This window comes from Nanorana parkeri, unplaced genomic scaffold, assembly GCF_000935625.1.
Source record: "Nanorana parkeri isolate BGI_ZX_2015 unplaced genomic scaffold, ASM93562v1 scaffold183, whole genome shotgun sequence".
NCBI classification, from domain to species: domain Eukaryota; kingdom Metazoa; phylum Chordata; class Amphibia; order Anura; family Dicroglossidae; genus Nanorana; species Nanorana parkeri.
The window spans coordinates 1,788,945-1,810,035 of record NW_017306451.1 but is presented as its reverse complement, the minus strand read 5'-3'; the positions used below and the strand labels follow the sequence as shown (position 1 = coordinate 1,810,035).

The following is a 21,091-nucleotide window of genomic DNA, read 5'->3' as shown; positions in this document are numbered from 1 at the left end:
TCTGATATGAAAGGTGATGGAGATATGGAGTCCGGGGCTCCCATGGATATACACTGAGAAGTCAGTGCTCCTGCTCCCTGCGCTCCTCCTCCTACTTGGCCCTTTGCAGTGCCGTCGCACTGCCATCCTGTACATCTGCCCCACTGCCATCCTTTACATCTGCCCCGCTGCCATCCTTTACATCTGGCCCGCTGCCATCCTGTACATTGCATTATAGTATAATCTATTGCTGGGATTAATAGTCCTCTGTAGCTTGTGGTATTCTGCTTTGCTGTATAATGTTTTGATGGGATTTGTAGTCCTCTATATCTGGCGGTATTCTGCATAGCAGTATAATGTACTGCTGGGATTTGTAGTCCCTCTACAAGTTGGAGTCAGTGGCAGATCTACCAGGGTTGCAATGGTTGCATCTGTGACAGGGCCCTGGCGCTCCACCACTGTCCTAAATCCACTAGTATGTATTATTTTATATATCCCAGGGCCCAATTAATATTAAAGATGGCCCGGGCATTGTATTACTAGTACTTTCAGGCGGACATAATTAATACAGCCTCATATCATACAGGGAACTACAAGTCCCAGCATGCCCTCATTGTCCCTGTATATTTACAATATAAACCTGTTCCTGATGAAGAACCTAATTCAACAGAAGTGGATGAAACCTTAGAACGCGTTAAAAGCAACGACCCTGATCTTGAAGAGGTTAATCTCAATAATATAAGGGTATCTCAGTTCCCTGGGTGATATTTGAGTTACAGCATGCTCTCATTGTACCTGTACACCCCCACATATCACCGGGGGGGTTGCAAAATGTAGTTAAGCCCTGGGCGCCCGTTACTCTGGTTACGCCACTGGTGGGAAGTACATTAAAGTATAACATATAAAAGGATGCTGGGGATGGTGAGGGACTTTAAATGTGTACTGAAAGTACAGTTGTTCTTCAAATATTACATGATGTGTAAAAGTTTCTACAACCTGATAACAACTGAATAATACATGCATATAGCAGCATTTGGTGAGTGTATAATTCACTGGTTTGATTTTTCCTCTTAGCGATCCTGGGAATGCATACTCTGATGAGTAACCAGCAGTATTATGAAGCCTTCACAAGCAGCAATATTGTCAACAAGGAGGGGCTAAATAGTGAGTATATCTATATTACATTAATAATACATATGTAATACATAATAAGTACATTAATTATAGTAATATGCTTTGTTTTGCATCATATAAATCATTGTGTAAATAATTTAGTTTAAAAAACAGTAAAAAAAAGTATGATCAATACCTACCAAAAAGGTTTGGGGTGCACATGATATTTCTAATTGCAATGGTAACATGAGTTTAACCTTCTTTACACATTCAGTACAATGAAACCAAGGAGTATACGACCATACATATTGGGTTTTCTATAAACCAATGTAATGGGGCACTTCTCCATTGATCATCAAGATAATGACGGCACATTACATTACATTAATGTAATGGGGCACTCCGCTGACCAAGTATATTTCCCTGACCTTGACCTTGACCTTATGCCGAGCACTAGTGTAATGGGCAAACTCTGTTGGCTACCAATACAATGAGACACTTTACTGACCAAGAGTGTAAGGGGGCACATTTTTACTGCTCACCAATGTAAGGGGGGCAATTCTTTACTGACCATGAATGTATTAGTGTTTTAATTGTGGAGAGAACTGTCCATTGACCATCAGTGTAAATAAAACAGGGTTACATAGGACACCACAGAGTAACAGTGAGCAGGAGGTATAATTTGGTGCGGCATAGGTTGATGACCATCTTTGGGAACGGGGCCTGGTATTGGGGGAATAAAATGCCATAGAGATTCCACTGAAAAGAGGGTTGTCAGGAAAGGGGGCCAGAAGTTTGCAGTTATATCCTGGGTGACAGAAGGGATGGCGGACATTAAAAGTCACCAGATAGTAAAATTCTGGTGGCCTTTCAATAAAAGGATTTATGAAGAAGAGAAGGTGTGCTGGTGACCTATTCTGTTCCTCACAATATAAATACCAGTTTGTGAAAATAGCATTGGTAAAAGTCATCTTTTATTGGGGCTATAGCTGTCTGGCTCAGGGACTCAAAAAATTGAAACCAGGGGTCAGCATAACAACCAGGCAAATGGCAATTTTAGAAGGAGGTTTACAATGCCCTGGTGTAGGGATGTGTTTATTGGATGTCTTAACTAAATGATTGGATGAAATAAACAATCACACATTTCTAGTATCTTGTATGCACTGTTTATTTCAATATCGATATTCACTACATCATGCTTTTTATAGGTGTGATTAAGCCTACACAATATAAACCTGTTCCTGATGAAGAACCTAATTCAACAGAAGTGGATGAAACCTTAGAACGCGTTAAAAGCAACGACCCTGATCTTGAAGAGGTTAATCTCAATAATATAAGGGTATGTATTAATATGATTTTATTTTTGCTCCAATAGGGACATTAAAATATATCATAGCCACTAAGCATTTAATGTCAAGTTGATCCAGGGCTGTATTAAGTATAATAGCATTAATGGGGCAGTGCCTGAACAGCAGGATAAGAGAGGCAGCAGCAAGCCTCAACCTATTTAGTTTCCCTCTTTTGGCCACCTCTAGACATTTGGGAGTAAATTAAGCGAAGGAACTGCAGGGGGCTCAGAGGATGTTAAGAGGAGTCAAAAGTTTATTTATAGTTCAAGAAATGTAAATCAATTTTGCCTTTCTCTTCTTTGATGGTCTGTACAACTGGAAAGAATATCTAAATACAAATCAGAACCTCCAGCATCCCATTGCAGCATTATTTTTTGCTAAAATAATCACATGACACAAAGGGTGGAGCTTATACATCAGTCAGGTGTGCCTGGGGCAACATGATGTCTAAATATAGTGCTGGTCTGACCCTTTTCTATGCTGAAATAAAAAATGTTTCCAGAACTTCTATGCATCCTTTCATCATGTATCCAGCTCTTTGTATTTAACAAACTGGTATCAAACCTCCATATTTAGCTTGTGTTGGTGATTTTCATCGGATTAAAAATCAGTAGGGGAATATAATATCTCACGGTGGAAAGTAGGGATGCACCGATACCGGTAACAGTATCGGTGCCGATACTGGGCATTTTCACGAGTACTCGTACTCAGGTCCGCTCCAGGCAAACGCCTTGTTTGCCTCGCGGCAGATACGCCCCTGCTCATACTCATGAAAATGCTCTGATACTAAGCGCCGATAATGGCGCTTTCAAATTTTAAGCTGAAGCTGACACTGTAAACAGGCGCTGAACTTCACAGGAAGGCTGCCAAGATCCTTAAAATTTGTTCCTCCTTCCTGTGTCGCAAATCTCTTCCTCCTCCACATCAACCGCATGGAGCCCCCTTGTGAGACCACACAGCCCAGCATGGACTCTGCCCGCCCACCATAGATCATACACGGCCACGATAGACCCTGCAAATGCCACCATAGACCCTGTACAACCCACCTTAGACCCTGCACAGCCACCTGAGACCCTGTAAAGCCCACCATAGACTCCGCACAGCCACCTAAGAGCTCGCACAGCCCACCATAGACCCTGCAAAGCCCACAATGGACCCTACACAACCCACTATAGACTCTGCACACCCCACCATAGACCCCGCAGAGTCCACCATAGACCCCACACAGCCACCTGAGACACCACAGAGCCCACCATAGACCCCGCACAACCACCTGAGAGCCCGCACAGCCCACCATAGAGCCCCCCATAGACCCCATACAGCCACCTGAGACCCGCAGAGCCCACCATAGAGCCCGCACAGCTACCTGAGACCCTGCAGAGCCTACCACAGACCACGCACAGCCACCTGAGAGCCCGCACAGCGCATCATAGACCACGCACAGCCGCCTGAGACCCCGCAGAGCCCACCATAGACCCTGCACAGCCCACCATAGACCCCGCACAGCCACCTGAGAGCCCGCGCAGCCCATCATAGACCCCGCACAGCTGCCTGAGACCCCGCAGAGTACATCATAGGCTCCGTGCAGCCAACCATAGACCCGGCAGAGCCCACCATAGAACCCGCAGAGCCACCTAAGACCCTGCAGAGCCCACCATAGACCCTACAGAGCCATCTGAGAGCTCGCGCAGCCCACCATAGAACCTGCACAGCCGCCTGTGACCCCCAGAGCCCACCATAGACCACGAACAACAACCTGAGAGCCCGCACAGCCCACCATAGACCCTGCACGGCCACCTGGGACCCCACAGAGCCTACCATAGACCCCACACAGCCCACCATTGACCTTGCAGAGTCCACCATAGACCCTGCAGATCCAACCATAGACCCCGCACAGCCCACCATAGACCCTCCTCAGTCCACCATAGACCCCGCACAACCCACCATATAACCTGAACAGCCCACCATAGACCCTCCACAGCCCACCATAGACTCCACACAGTCACCTGAGACATTGCACAACCCACCGTAGACCTTGCACAGCCCACCATAGACCTTGCACAGCCCACTAGAGACCTCACCATAGACCCTTCACAGCCCTCCCGAGACCCGCACAGCCACCTGAGTATGTAGCTTCATATTATTCTGCATTGATATATAATGCATTGCTGGGATTTGTAGTCCTCTATAGCCGGTTGCCATTCGGCATTGCTTTATAATGTATTGCTGGAATTTGTAGTCCTCTCTAGCTGATGGTATTATTCTGCATTGCTGTATAATGTATGACTGGGAATTGTAGTCCTTTATAGCTAGTGGTATTCTACATTACTGTATAATGTAGTGCTGATATTTGTAGTCCTCTATAGCTGGTGGTATTCTGCATTGTTGTATAATGTATTGCTGAGATTTGTAGTCCCTCTACAGCTTGGAGTCAGTGGTCAAACTACCAGTGGAGCAACGTTTGCAGCTGGGACCGGGCCCTGGTGCTCCACCACTGCCCTAAAATCACTAGTCTGTATTGTTTTAGAAAAACTGTCACATGACACTGAAAAAAGTATCGGTAATTGGTATCGGCGAGTACTTGAGGAAAAGTATCAGTACTCCACTGGAAAAAAAAGTATCGGTGCAACCCCTAGTGGAAAGCAATCAGGTTGACAAGCTAGAAGTGTCCACAATTATAATTGACCAACAACAACAAATGAAATATTGATGTGGTACAGGAGTTCAGAGTTTATCTGGAGCAGAATTATCCAAGCATCTGATCACATTTATGTTATATATTCACAGTACTGTATATGGCTTAATGTTAGGGGCATTTATTTTGGTGACAAGCTTACATATGTTTGCACACATTTTTTAGCAATTAATTGGGCTGCTTTAGCTTTTAATGTTGAAAATGTGAATGTTTATTGGCAAAAGCAATATTTAGAGCTAAGCTTTGTTCTAATATGATCTAAACAATTATATATTAGATGGTTTCTTTAAGAATATTATTATTATAGATCAATGCCTAGTTAAAAACTCCAACGTTTTGCAAATAGCAAATACAAGTGGAAAGAGTTTGTCTGAAGGCTAAAACAGTTCATGGTAGAAGTGAAATCATGACTTTGTGTATGTAGGTTTTTAAAGATGAATGCTTTTCTCCAATGCAGGTGAAATACATTAGTAGGTTACAAGATTGTGCAGAGGTCTCTGGTCTGGTCTCTGGTTTAAATGATGAAAACTATTGAATGGAAAGCTTTTACAGAGCCGCAAATTATTTTATATATGCTCTTCATGTCCCTTACTGTCTGATCCTGCCACCACAGATCCGCTGAAATGGAAACAAGGGTCCAGCAAGTCCATATCAAGCCTAAAGCAATCCATAGACACCAAATGATAGTTGGATGTTCTAACAGTCTTCTTGCTACAGATTAAAATACTAATATGCACTCTACTATTGCATAAGCACTTATGGTCTTCCCTGGTTAAGTTTAGCTCAAGCATGACTTTCAACCAATCTGATAGATAATGTCTTATTGTGAAAATCTGCCAGCAGTGTCTCCATGAATCTGCAGGTGCCCATGTGAAAATTTCTGCAGTTCCATATTACATTGTATGAGTCTTTTTGCTCAGTTAAAGCTCATTTGTTCCCAGTCACTTTATAATATTTTCAGTTACCAGAGTGATGAGACTGGAGAGTGAATTCTTGGGAGGCCCCTTATTAACCCGTGGCACAGGTTCACTTTGGAACTGTGCACCTGCCTGGTTACATACTGTAATGTACATAATGTCTAGAGATTGATTCCTCCTGGTATCCATAACTACTAATTATCTGGAAGCCCCTTATTGACTCTCATCTCTTAGGCATATCCTTTTCTTTTTTTTTAACAAAGTTTTATTGAAATTTTCAACACATTAACAAAATAAAGGAATCATTGTGAAAGCACAGTTAGAGAATTTATTTAAAAAGTTCACTGATAGGATACAAAGCTTCCTTCGACAAAGTTCGATTAGCAAAACAAAACCAGGTTGCACCCCCTAACAGATTAGATGTGGTTGTCTTCCTTCTTTAGAAAAGAAAAGCCAACATCTAATATCCCCAGGGTATTCGACAATCTAGCTTTGAGATACCAAGTGGTATATCAAAAATTAGCTGTGTAATTATGTGAATAGTAAAGGATTTAATCCATCTACGAAAAAAAAGTCTTAGTACGAGCATCTTTTCGAAGTTCCGCATCTAGCTTCTCCTTACGCAGCAATAACTTTAGATCTTTGATAACCTCCTGGACAGTCAGTGGGGAGGTGTCATTGCATTTGCGCAGAAGACAGATGTGTAACCAGCCCATCCCTTTATATGAGGAGCGGCTAGTTCCTTCCTGCGATGGAGAAAAATTACCAAATAAACAGAGTGCATGGTCTAGCGGAGGCGACCAGGAGAGAATGTTGGTAATATAAGACAGCAATTATTTCCAAAAGTGCTGAACTAAAGGGCAAGTCCATAAACAGTGCTGTAACGTAGGATGAGATTGTCTGCACTTTGGACAAATGGATATTTTCGGTTGATGAGGTGAGGTGCCAGCAGGCACAAAGTAGGGGACATAAGCCCTGTGCAGTAGTTTAAACTGGATCTCCCTCTATATTTCGTTGGTGATCACACTTCTCACTCTATTATACCCCATGAGCAGCTTATCTACCAAGTCCGGGTCACCAAACTCTTTAGCTCAGCCCTTAACACTGGAATTGATGCTTCCACAATTTCATACCCTTGTAATGCCAAACACGAAGTGTGACATGATCCATTCCCTGAGGAAATATAGGGTTTCGTAAAGAACAATGGTTGGAGAGATATGGGGAGAGTTTGAGAACTTTCTGTATCTCTCTCCAAGCTACAACCGTGTCCCTATACATAGACTTTCGTTGAATACCAGTGGGGAGATCAGAAACCTTACAGTGGAGAATAGCTTTGATATCCCATGGAGCAATAAACTCTGCTTAAATGGAGGTATTAGAATAGGTAGAATTGTCAGTCAGCCAATCAGTCGCATGTCTCAATAGGCAGGCATAATTATACAACTTGATTTTCCGGAAATTAGCTCCCCCCTCACTCTTCGGGAGCCATAACTTCTTGATCGATACCCTAGGACGCTTTGTTTTCCAAATAAAGCGCGACATGGCTCTGGTAACACTAGTAATATCTTTGCTTTACAAAAGTAGAGGAAGAGGACATAACAATTTAGAAAAGCTTGACATTTTATTTAGGCATATCCTTTTAATGAAGAAAAAAAGAAACGGAGACTCAAATATTTTTCTAGATTATTTTATTTGTAGACTTTATTTAGAATATTGTTCTTTTATATTTTAAACACTTGAAGGATCAGGGTTTGCAGTAACATTTGTACTTTTGGTTCTCGTTAACTGTTTTAAGTTTCCTGCTTCAACCTGCAACTTGTAGGAAAAATATGGTCGCCACAATTCCACCCAAGGTAATGTGGGCTTCATTGCTAAGAGACGAATCAGTCAACAGGGATAGATATCAGTCTTGGAATAAAGGGTACCACTCACAAAGTCCTTTGAACACACACTTGACTGGAATTACTCTGTCTTTGCAAGCAAAATGTTTAACTCTATTCTTTCCTATTGTAACCATGTTATCTGTACGATACTATAGAACATATGTGTTGTGAGTGCCATTTACTAAATCAGCTGCCTAGCTAACATCTGTTGACTTTGGCTTCTAATAAACATGGGAGAAAAGAGAAGGGCGCCCACCCTAGTGTAGATGTTTTTTTAATAATGTGAGCTAAAGTAAAGGGTAAAAACAAACTCACAAAGTTGAATCAGTAAAATCATATGAGACGAGCCAGAACGATATCTGAAAATCGGCTGCACAGATGCCTGTGTATCAACACAGGACTCCTTTGATGACGTGTTTCTGGGGCCACGCCCCCTTCTCTTTTCTTTTCTCCCATAGTGTTGCAGCTTCCCAGGCTGAAGTGGGGTAGCACCCCTAGTTATCCTCGCTTGCACTTTATTTTCATCTGTTGGTCATTATTGGCGCTTTGGATTTTTTTTTTCTAATAAACATGGTCTGTAGCTACTAAATCCATTTGGCTTTATCTATAACCTTTAAGTCTGTTTGACAATGCCTATTACCAGAGCAACTTTCACATGCTTTTACCTTGACACCCTAAAACTGCTTTCCAACTTTGACATCTCTGAAGGTAAGCAGAGATTGGACAGGGAATATTGAGGAATTGCAAGTTCCAACAGGCATGAGAAATCTTACTGATTGCATTGTTGGGGCTTATCTACATTTGTTAGTCAAGAGCCATAATAGTTGTCATGGGCCAATTCTTAGGACAGCGGGTTAAAGGGGCAGCACCAAACCTCAAAATGTATAAACTGTGGTCATGTTTTTTCTTATTTTGTTTACCTTCTGGCTACCTCTGGAAAGTTGTGGCTGTATTCAGCAAATGCACTAAAGGGGAAGTTTTAAAGGGCATGCTGATCACAAGGGGTCACAAGATTTGCCAGAGTTGGTAAGCTTGCTGGTCTCTACAGTTACAAAGTAGCTGTTAAAGCAGAAGTACAATCTATTATCCTTTACAACCAAGGAAGGTGCCATGTTGGCCTCTATTTGGATTTCAGTTGCTATGGTGCTGAACATGTGATCAGCTACGACACCAACCATTTGTGGGCTTGAAAGTTCGGTTAAGAGATTAAATAAGTACACTGGGAACCTTGACAGTTGGCCTGCCTTGAAAATAACTGTTTTTGGAGACCATTAAATGTGTGGGTCTAGTCTTGCTTTAATATAAAACAGGCAGTACACTTTCTCCAATAACACATTCTAACACTAGTTTTTACGTAATAATTGCCTATAATAGGTGGAGCCTTCTCACCAGTCAGCTGTGTCTAGAACATTATGTTGAAATACAGGCCTGAGTCAGCCCTAAGTGTAGAAGTTGCTGTTATACAAAAAACATCGTGACTACTAGGACCCTGTGAGCCACCTATTTGTTAGACACCTGGAGGCCCTGGGTAAACACTATATTCAATATATGAGAATATTAAATAAAGAAGTTGCTACTCTAATGAAAGTGCTGGAACCTGGTTGCAGTGCTGGAACTTATAGTTTCCTGTCTGCTGTAGGGATGCAGGTGCCATTTAGCATTAATGCTGGGATTTGGTGGCAGTGCTGGGGTATGTAGTCTGAGTTTCCCTTTTGCTGTGAAGTACCAGTTATATTTATATAAATATTCATTAAAAGTATACGTCAAATATTTGTATAAAATACCCTAGTAAAAAATAAGCAACAAACTGAACTGCCAACTAACCACTTATTAATATGGTGGATAATATCTGGTTAATCAATTCTGTTATAACATTTCCTTTAGTACTTATTGAATTATTTCTAATATGTTTTCCCAAATAACAGTAAAACAGTGAAATGAGTACTTTGCGTCCTGATTAAAAATAGATCTTAGCAAAATATAATGTAAAAGCATGCATGACAGATGAACAGTACACAGTGCTAGCTGGTTTGGCACAGGCTCTTTCAGGGCCAATTACAAGTTGGCTTTATAGCTGATAAATACAACATACTAAGCCCACAAGAATTTGGATGATGACTTAGTTTTTCATAAACCACTATTTACAGAATATAATTGATAATGTTGCCTAGCTTCTAAAAATTTTTTTTTTTTCTGCTCGTATTTAGATGTTAAAATCTGTGGACTCACTTGTCATACATCAGTAATTAGCCTTCTTTTCTCAAAGTGTATCTAAACCCCAGAATAATACTTGAATATGTTAGATTATTGTCATCCTAAGGATGCCCATACAGGAGTGCCCTAAGGTGTGCCGCTGTTGGCACCCTTTCGGTTGGCATCCCTCAATCAGCTGATCAAAGGAGCTTGCCGGAAAATCTTTGTACATTTAGAGCCGGCAGCCAATGAGCCGCCCGCTCTGTTCGGGTATTCTACAATGCAAACAGCAGTATTCCTCGATAGACCAGTGTTGATGGAAGAATCTGCTCTATTTTTCTCGTTCAGCCTTGGAAAAACGATAAGATTCAGTAGAGGCAGAGTAAACAGGAAGTTATCAATCCCCAAAAGTTTTTTGACAGTATTAACAGGTATTGGTTTCTGCACTTATCGAGCGTATAAAACAAAGCACTTTCAATGGTATGTTTCAAAGACCAAAAGGTAGCAAATAAGAGAAGTTCATTGTTAGGGTTTGCATACACTTTAAGCGCTTTGAGTTCTTATGTACCAATATATTTGCTAACCATTCTTTCTGTATTGTTTTCTATTATCAGCAGCAGATGTGACCCTGTTGCTTTAACAGGAAGATTCAGAATGTTATTTCTCATCAGTATGAAGTATATAGATATGTTTTTAGGCTTGTTATTTATGACATTTCTGTGTAAATGTTTCGAATTATCTGAGCAGTATCATACAGTAGGTACATGTTTTGGGTAGGGATGCACAGCTACTGGCATTTTGGTATCGAGTACGAGTACTGATATTTTTTACCGGTCTCGCTGATACTGAATACCGTTACCAGAAGTTCCATTAAGGAAGCCAGCCGGCATGTGATGACTCGCCTGGCTTCTTGATCAGCCGTGAAGATGGGCTGCGTGTACAGACTCGCCACCTGGCTTCCTGATTAGCAGGGAAGCCAGTTTCATGCTCCCTCGTCACCTCATGACAAGGGAGCATGAAGCCGGCTTCCCGGCCAATCAGAAAGCCGGGCGCCGCATCGTTACATGGCGCCCGGCTTCCTGATTGGCCAGCTTCCTGACCAATCATGAAGCCAGACAGAGAGTTATTACACGCTGCCGGGCTTCCTGATACCGGAAGTATCGGGCTAGGCATCAGAGCATTTGGGCAAGTACAAGTACTCGCCCAAATACTCAGCACTGATACTAGTATCGGTGCATCCCTAGTTTTGGGGATTGCCCGCTCTTGTACTGTCAACCTTGTACCTGCACAACCTCACTGAAAATTTAATTTTTGACCACTTCTCTATGCAAAATGCCTTCAGCTGAAAAACAACCCCAAACCATAACATTTCTACCACTATGCTTCACAGTTGTTATGGGGGTTCTTCTCCAGAAATATTGTCTTCAGTTTGCAACAAATATGCCTACTCTTACTGTGGCCAAACAATCTTTGCATGATAAGTTTTCAGGACATTGTCCTTTGCCTGGTCTGGTCTTTGCCTATATGTTCAATGGCAAACTGTAATCTTGCTCTAATGTTCTTTTTGAACATCGAAGGCTTTTTCTTAACACACTTATTATAGATGCATGTACTTTGACCCCAGCTGTTACAAGAATTGGCTGAACACCCCTCCATTAAATTTTTGGGTTAGCATCAGATAGTGAGCTCTTGGGTTACATTTGCTGGGTGAACCAGTCCTGGACAAGTTAGCAGTTGTTTGAAATGTAAACCACTTGTAGATTATTTTACAGTGGAACTATGGATTGATTATTGATTTAGTGATTGACAATCCCTGGATGGTGTCTAGGGATAGTGATTGATTCCTAACCACATGTAACCATACCGCATATGATTAAATCTGGTGTGCCAGCGTTCTGCCACTTTTAAATGCGTCCGCCGACACCTGATCATTAACTTAAATGGTTGACAGCTGCTGTTTGAAAATGGCAGATTTGGGATTCCTGCTGCAAGAAATCGCAAGTTTTTGACACAGGAATTCCTAAACCCACCTAAACATATGGGTGTGAATTAGGGCTAAGTGTATCCAGATTTATTCCAATCTACATAGAATAACATAATTAATAAATCAAGTAATCAGGATTCATGGATTACATAATGCTTCCAAATCTGCATAGCACATAAAAAATGTGTAACAGGTTGCTTATTTCCTTAAGGAGACCCTATTATTTTTAATACAAATTCCATTTTATTTTGTATTTCTGTTTGTATTCTAGAACATTCCTATTTTAACTTTAAAAGCTTACTCTGAGGCAATGAAAAATAATACCCATGTGAAGAAGCTAAGTATTGTGGGGACAAGAAGTAATGACCCTGTTGCATTTGTAAGTAACGTACTTGAAGTGTGGATAGCATTTTAAGGTGTATGTGTGTATCTAATATATCCCTGACTGGATAGCCTGTATTGGTGGCATTAAGTTACTGTGGATTCTGCAGTCAAAGACAAATGGCAACATACGTTATAGTGCGATTGTACAATGTAGTAAATTCAGATAAAATTGTGTGGGTCTTGTAAGATCCAGTACATTCATAGCATTTGGATAAGCTTGTCTAAAACATTGATTTTTATTTTACTTTGGAGCTTACAGTATGAATACATTGAGGGGAATTTATCCTAACTGGAGCAGATAAAATCTGGAGCAGCTGTGCATGGCAACCAATCAGCTTCTCTCTTCAGTTTGTTCAGTTAAGATTTGAAAATGAAAGAGAGAAGCTGATTGGTTGCCATGCATATCTGCTCCAGTTTTCGGCTGCTCCAGTTTTGATAAATTCCCTTCATTATATTTTCATATTTGTATTATTTAACCTTACCTTAATGCTGTAATGTCTCAATGGCAAAAGAAAAAAATGTATCTATAGCTGTATCTACATCTTGTTTTGGATGTAGTGGGAAATTATTAGAACCCCTGTTAGGTTTTACTGCTAGCCGTGCTCTGTTACAGAGATTTCCCCTTACTTCCTGACACAATTTTAGACAGGAAGTGAGGTTAACTCTCCAACAGCAACACAGACAGAATGAAAAATACTTTTATTTAGTCAAGAAGGGAATTGCTAGAACCTCTGTAAGCATTATGTTGTTCTCTGTTTCCCTGTTACAGATTTCCCTTCACTTCAGTTCTTATTCTGTCTCCTCTGTTCCACATCTTCCCCTCAAATCAGCCTACATTTTGCCAACAGTCCATGAATGGATCATGCTCATCCTTCATCCACGTTGAGATGCCACTGTTCCTCTGGTCCATTTTAATCTACTTTCTGCTGCTTCTGTTTCCTCTGTCCTTGATCAGCGCATGCTCTACCTCCACTCTCTTCCCCCCATCCACAGTCATCTGTTCTGCCTCCTCTCTATCACTCTTCTGGGTACTTGATGAGCTCACACTCTGCCTTCTCTGTCTTTTCTCCCCAGCTAGCTCCTTCCCAACTTCTCTGCCTCTCCCATTGTCCCATTGTCAGCTGTCCCCTCTCTCTCCCCTCCTTCCCCTGCCATGATCAGCTTCCATGTTCAAAAATAAAAGGAACCAAACCAAAAAGGTGAAAGAGTCCAAAGTGCCTTTAATTGTTCACAATTCGATCAAACAAAAACAGCCAACCCATTTCGAAGGCAACAACACTCCCCCTGCATCAGGGCTTAGAATGGGATAAGGATTTGATTGGACTCAAAAGATACTATAACCAAATGGATCTCTATATGATTTGATAGGAGATGATTAAAAGACCACCTTTAGGGCTGAAATTGTAATTAGCAGCAGGACCTCCAGGCCCAAATTCCATCAGCCAATTCTAATTCCAGCCCTAAGGGAGGTCTTTTCATTAAATCATAAAGCAATCCATTGGATTATCCAATCAAATCCACATCCCATTCTAATCCCTGATTGGTTTGGCGCCCTTTGTTTCTGAACATTGAGTTACTTCTGGTTACCCAACAAGGGAGGCCTGTTTTGTTTGGGAGCTGCCTTGCTAGTGTCAGTGAGCTTATTTGCAAACATTCTTTCATCTGGATGATTTGAGTAAGCACAGAAACCCCAAAACCAGTTAATACTCTGCCTTCCTGCATAGTGGCACATGTAACTAAATAATATTGGGTCTAGCTAAAATATGTCGTAACAAGGCAGCTGAATTGCACAACAAATTAATTATTTGCCCTAGGCTGGTCTGTTTAATTACAAGATATTGAAAAATTAAAGGGAAGCAACAGACAGCAATCAGAAATATTATTTTACACATGTGTTAAGTACTCTAAATAGCTGACATCTAACTGGTTGCTCTGGTTTTTGTTCATCTTTACATCTTATCAGCTAAGCCTCCGTAACTATAAACTCAGCACCTAAGCTGTGAATGCAGTACACTGATCCAGGGCTTTCTCTTTGTTTAAGGCTTTGGCAGACATGCTGAAGGTCAATAATACACTGAGGAGTTTAAATGTGGAATCTAATTTCATCAGTGGAAACGGAATCCTCGCTCTGGTAGAGTCGCTCCAGTATAACACATCACTGGTTGAGCTGAAGATAGACAATCAGGTAAAAACATGGCCAATGATGATATCTGAGATACCACTGACCGATTTCTTGTTTGGCAGAATACTAAATTTAGTACATCATGGAATGGGGCATGGGCAGCTTCTTCATTTTTCTCCTGTTTGCTTATGGCTGCCACTTCCAGAAATGTTGCCAACCAAGACTAGGCTCTGAACAAGAATCCCATGTATACAGCCCTGCTATTGAAGTAGAGTGTAATTGGCTCTGGTCCACCCCTCAGGGAGTGGTGGGCTTATATTCATCTCTTGTCACTGCTGTTAAGGAGACCATGTCACCACACCATTAATTTCAAAAACAATCTCCGCAGAAGATTATATGTGCATTTGACATATTTTATGAATGTTATTTATCTGTAAAAGCCACCTTAGTGTAGGCACCCAAAAGGCCTGTTACTGCTGCTGGTTACTACCATCTTGAAAATGATGTCAGCAACTCCAGCACTTTTGCACTCGTGAGTATTTTTCTTCGCTCCACCCCCTTTTTTTATGATTACAAGTTACTCTTCCTTACTTGTTCTTATTGATTGCCCATAGAAACATGTAATGTGCTTCTTGTTCACAGCTCGTATACGTAGGTCTGATGTCCGTTGGCATAACTTTTCAACTCTGGACTTGGAAGATGTATAAGTACAGAAAAAAATGATCTATGCACTTCTGTTAGCAATGCCTTTCATATGCCACAAGCAGTGTGTTTAAACACCTCATTTGCTTCATTTGGAGGAATTGTACACAATGTGCATATAATATGGACTTCCCAGCTTAAGATTCCCCCAATCTAACATCCTGATTTTGGGAAGGTACAGAGATATTTTTAGTCTGTCATTTCTGTAAATACGCTTCATGTAATGTACATTTTTTTGTTCCCTTTAGAGTCAAGCTCTTGGCAATAAAGTGGAAATGGAAATTGCAAATATGTTAGAAAAAAATGCAACGCTTTTGAAATTTGGTTATCATTTCACTCAACAAGGCCCCAGACTGCGAGCATCAAATGCAATGATGAACAATAATGATCTTGGTGAGTTGGTGCTGTAATCAGCCAGCTTTCTGAACTCCTTTTGTAAAATAAGAGTAATTCTGCTGCATATTTAAATTGTTCTTACTTGTATTTTCTTGCTATGGTCCTAAAATCTATTGAGGCTGGGTTATTGTATAGAAAGTGTAACTACTAGTAATTTAGTTAATACATATACAAATTACATTTACAACATTAAGGTCTATTGAAACTAGGGGTGCACCAATACCGATTTTTTGATATATCGAGTATGAATACCAATATTTATCTTTCGGTACTCGTCGTTACCGAGTACTGATACCGGTACTTCCACTAGCATGGAGCTGGCTACCCGGGGCAATCAGGAAGCCGCGCAACGTCTCATTGCCGGCTTCTTGATTGCCCTGGAAGATGGCTCCATGCAGTTTGGTCAGGGAGCCAGCTTCCATGCCAATCAGCATCGAGCCAGCTGTTTAGCCGGCTTGATGTTGATTGGCCGGGAAGTCGGCTTTCCAGCCAATGCCTATTTGGAGCGCTGGAATATTTGTCTGTCAACTAGTGCGGGCTCTGTCCAGGTCCAGCCTGGCTGTTTGTACTTCTGTGTATGGCTGTGATACTGGTTGGCTGCGTTGCAGATCATCTCCCATTATGCTTCTTGTAGAGATTAGGAATGTGGTTTTGTAATGTTGAGCATTTAGCTCAACAGCCCAGCCAATCAGAAAGCTAGGAGGCAGTTCATTACCTGCCGACAGGCTTCCTGACTGGCTGGGAAGCCGACTCTATGCTGTCTAGCCGGTTCGATGCTGATTGGCCAGGCATCAGGCCGGCCAAACAGCATAAAGCCGGCTTCCCAGCCAATCAGGAAGCCAGGTGGTGAGTCATTACCCACCGCCTGGCTTCCTGATTGGCTGGGAAGCCGGCTCCATGTTGCCTCATGGCACTGCCGGTCAGAGGAAATCTTCCTCTGACTGGAAGTTTCTGTACCCGGGAAGGTATCGGAGCATTTGGGCGAGTAGGAGTACTCGTCCAAATACTCGGTATCAGCACCGATACTAGTATCTGTATCAGTGCATCCCTAATTGAAACGCACCTCTCACCATGCAATGGACTCCTAATGGTGTCATGCTTGACAATGTCGAGCGGGATATGCACAAAATAGTACAGCGAAATTAACAATAACTGAGAAGCTGAAGATTTAAAAAAAAAACAAAAAAACTTGGCAGGCATTGCAGAACTTGTATTTAGAGAGAGGTTGCCTGGCTAAAATCAGGCTACTTTTGTCAATTCAAAATTAATTATTGTTTAGCTTTGAAGTGTATCCACAGTGACTCCTACAAAGTAAGCACAAGTAATAGCTTGAACATTAAGGTGTTCATTTATAAAAGGCTGGGCGGGTGCCGTTTGCATGGTAGTAGTGCCCCTAATGACTAATGATTTAGACATTTCCTATACTTGTCAGCGCCATCTAGGAGTGCTAGTGCTGTGCAAATTACAACACCTAAGTATATTCTTATAGTTGTCAAATCTTTTTTTATTTCTCTGTTTTTGATAGTGGGATAGAGGTTTTATTATTGTCTATGTCCCTATTTGAGAAATTGCACCGTCACTTTCTGTTCTGGTAACTGATATCACCAAGACAGAAGGAAATCTAACATTTTATAGTTGTTGCTCAGGAGTAGAGGGGAAATCTGCTAGTAAGGAGTTCTTTTACAGTGACAAAAGGTGAGACTTGCCAGCATATTGGGGACATTTCTGCTCACTTTCTGCTGTGTCTTGTGGATAGGACTTGAGAGTGAAGCTCGCCAACATGAATGTTAAAGTGACACTAAACTCAAGAGTTAAACCTTAATGCATTCAAGTACCCCAATTATTAAGAAAAATGTATCCTTTTTGTGCATCACTCAGCTTTAGATCCTCAAATCATCTCTAAATTCATGCTGACACTGTCCTTCCTTCTGGAGGGTGACTACCTTTGTTCCCCATGGTCCCTGTGTGTGTTGTAAAGTAGCCATCACCCCAAGCTCGCTCCCGTGATGGACTACAATCTCACGTTTAGTTTACTTATTTGTAATGAGATTGAAGTCCACACACAAATAAGCTACATTTTTTTTTAATAGTAAAAGGTAGGTAAATGCATTTTTAAGATTTAACTCCTGAGTTTAGTGTCACTTTAATGAAAAACTAACAAAGGGTCTGATTTCCAACGTTCTCCACTCCATCTAAAATGAGAAAAAAAAATGTTTAAAGTTCTACTTTAAATCTGAAAACAAATAATGCACCAGTTCTACCCAGATTATATTTATCTACATTTATACTTACGTTTAGGAATTTATTTCAACATATTCAAATTTTCCTTTTTGAACATATATATTTAACAACCCACTTTCGGCAGAATTGGGTACGCAAATTGTAGGGAACAGGGGGACTTATGTTTTGTTACATTTTCCCTATTCAAGAAAACATTTTCCTATCTAAGAACCTCTTATATTATGTAATAGTGAATTGATAAATATTTTATCTATTTAATGGGTAGAAAATTTGCAACTTCTCTGAAAACAAGTTACTCTTCCTTACTTGTTCTTATTGATTGCCCATAGAAACATTTAATGTGCTTCTTGTTCACAGCTCGTATACGTAGGTCTGATGTCCGTTGGCATAACTTTTCAACTCTGGACTTGGAAGATATATAAGTACAGAAAAAAATTATCTATGCATTTCTGTTAGCAATGCCTTTCCTATGCCACAAGCAGTGCTTATTTCTGCCACCTTCTGGCTATCCACAGCTTATGCTGTATTCTTTCTGTACTTTTATCAAAATACTTTTTCTTTCTTTTCAGACATTACTGTTTTCATGCTTTTCATGCCACCTTTTTGCATTTTTATATTTTACATTGCAATATATTTAACATTTGTTAAATGAAAAGGAAGCTGTTTTACTTTTTTTTAAAAGGAGACTTGCAGGAAAATCCAGTGGAATAATTTAGAATATGTATTTACCTGACTTATAAAGTCCTTTAAAGGATGTCAAAAGGCAGAAAGGATCTTCTCTTAAACTACAAAGAATAAGAATTATATACATCAAGGATCACTCATTAACAGGCCCACTGTTAGTGTTATAGAGTGGCCTCTAGTGGCAGTTCAATAGTACAAGTCCACAGCTGCTTATATCCTCTTGTTGGGGTTCCAGGCTTGTTCCTGCTGTAACCAGGCAGTCTTTCTTGTTTTTTAGCTAATCAGGATAACAGTGTTGTCCCTACTGAAATCTCTGTTTACTGCAGGAGTAGTCTAAGTCGTCAGCAGTATTGAATATCAGAAATTGACCATAAGGGCCCATTCACGCCAGCAGCTGCAATACAAAAGTATAGCTGTTGGTGTGCATTGCCCAACACACCAAGTTCAGAAATTAACTTAGGGGGTTATTCACTACGGAGCCGAAGGAAACAGCCGTAACTTCGGCTGATTCTTCGGCCACCTCTGCCCTTCGGTTCAGTCGAAACGGCTCAGCCAAGCCGGCTCCGCCCAGTTGTTATTCATTGGCCGGGACCTGCTAGAAGACTCTGGCAGGTGCAGCCAATAGGAAACAGTTGGGGGGAGCTAGCTGTCACTGCTAGCTCCACCCAATTGTTTTTCTTTTGCCGGCATCGTTTTGTAAAATTATTTGTAATTTTTTTTTCTTTTCTTTAAACTAATAAATAATTATTATGAGAACAGGAGTGAACGGCAGCGAGTGAGCTGCCGGAGTTTCGGCTCAGCCGATCCAGATGTTGGATCGGCTGAGTCAAACTCCTTCTGCACTTTGGCTCAGCTGAACATGCAGAGCATTCTCAGCTGACTGAAGGCTGCTGATGTACGGCTGAAATCAGCCGTACAAGCCAGAAGTGAATAGCCGAACAGCGTTCGGCTCACTTCACTTTGGCTGGGTTATTCACTCTGTTGCTTGCGGCAGCTTTGTGAGTAACCTGCTTAGTATCTACATATAAGTACAACCTATGTTTTGCGGCTTCTGGGTCATTTGAGCAGCTAATTAACACACTCCTAGTGGATGAAATGACGAGAAGGCAGTTGACATGGCAGCAGATTTTAGGGGTTAGGTGACCTATGGACCCTAACACAAAAGTGAAGTTTCAGGCTTAGAAAACATAAGGAAAGAGGTTGGACTTGATGGACTAATGTCTTTATTCAACCTCAAATACTATGTAACTATGTAAATAAGAGGTGCAAATACAAATGGGTAAGCTTGGACAATTATATTAAAAATGATTGACCTTGAAAATTAAAGGTTTGCACCACGTGGATGAGAGAAATTACTGTCCCAATGCAGGCATGTGTTAATCAAGCTTATTTAATAAGGCTTTTTTAGAGATTATGTGAAAAGGGCTGTAACCCATCGCAACATGTTTGATATTTAATTTCACCTACCAAGATCAGCGACTTACTGAATTTTGGCCTGTTTTCTTCTTAAATAAGCATATCTTTGTCAGTAATTTCAAGGTCAACACAGCATGATAATTAATTATTTGATGTTTGTTTTGTTCTAATTCTTTTTGTTTGCTTCCCCAGTGAGGAAGAGAAGACTGGCCGATCTGGATGGCCCAATTCTTCCAAAATGCCGAAGTGGAGTTTAGAGCTGAAATGAGGAGCGCTCCACACAGTAGGACCCCTTCCAATAAGAGTTTGTACCAGAGCGTGGAATACTTACAAGAGAGTGAGGACCCAGCAACTGCGTTACATATCTCAGGCGTCTCTTGTCATTTGTTATGTACCCAAATGGATCACCATCATATTACCTACAAGAGTAATCCATATAAAACATTTGCTGGCAATTCCTGCTTTATGGCCAGCCATCAGATAATGCAACATTCAGTTGTTTTGCTGCTGCTTCCAGGGCCACAGGGATCAGCACAGTGATTTTCCACATATATGTGTGACTCCATAGGTAATGTACATGTTTAATGAAGTAACCTATAATGAGCACGGAACACATAATGTATTACTAGTATATCTGAAACGAAATCCATGATAGTTAATCCAAGCTCTCTACAATTACTGCATACAAACACTGTTATTAGTTGGTCAATCGAGAAAGCAAAGCATACGTTTGTTAAAACTTTGCAAAACTACAGGGAAGATAAAAGAATATTTTTAACCTGTATAAAGACTAGCTTTGTATATCAGTCTTCATCAGGAGTAGTAGTACTAGTTATCATCATTCCCCTTGGCAGCACCGTTGGTAATGGAATGTCCTTCTGGTTGTTCCACTCCAGTAGTATATGGCGCCATTGCTTATTGAGGTGAGTGCAGAAATTAATGTCAATTGAGGTAGCACTGTTCAGCACTGATGAATTTCTGCCACAGTGTAGCCCTCAGTTCATTGGCATTGGAGTTTATCCTTCCTGAGCCC

The 21,091-nt window shown here is 41.0% G+C and overlaps 1 protein-coding gene across 2 annotated transcripts in view; it reads left to right on the top strand.

Moving 5' to 3' along the window:
- TMOD1 (tropomodulin 1) overlaps positions 1–20,525 on the top strand; it is a 41,730-nt gene extending 21,205 nt beyond the window's left edge. The window contains exons 4-9 of one of the 2 annotated variants that reach the window (XM_018555094.1): positions 1,054–1,143; positions 2,301–2,431; positions 12,385–12,492; positions 14,539–14,682; positions 15,570–15,714; positions 20,251–20,525. In XM_018555094.1, the coding sequence (XP_018410596.1) occupies positions 1,054–1,143; positions 2,301–2,431; positions 12,385–12,492; positions 14,539–14,682; positions 15,570–15,714; positions 20,251–20,315 (683 nt within the window). In that variant the 3' untranslated portion in view covers positions 20,316–20,525. Of the gene's footprint in view, positions 1–1,053; positions 1,144–2,300; positions 2,432–12,384; positions 12,493–14,538; positions 14,683–15,569; positions 15,715–18,315; positions 18,381–20,250 lie in introns of those variants that run through there. The other variant, XM_018555096.1, reaches the window with a different exon arrangement.
- Positions 20,526–21,091: the final 566 nt, after the last annotated feature.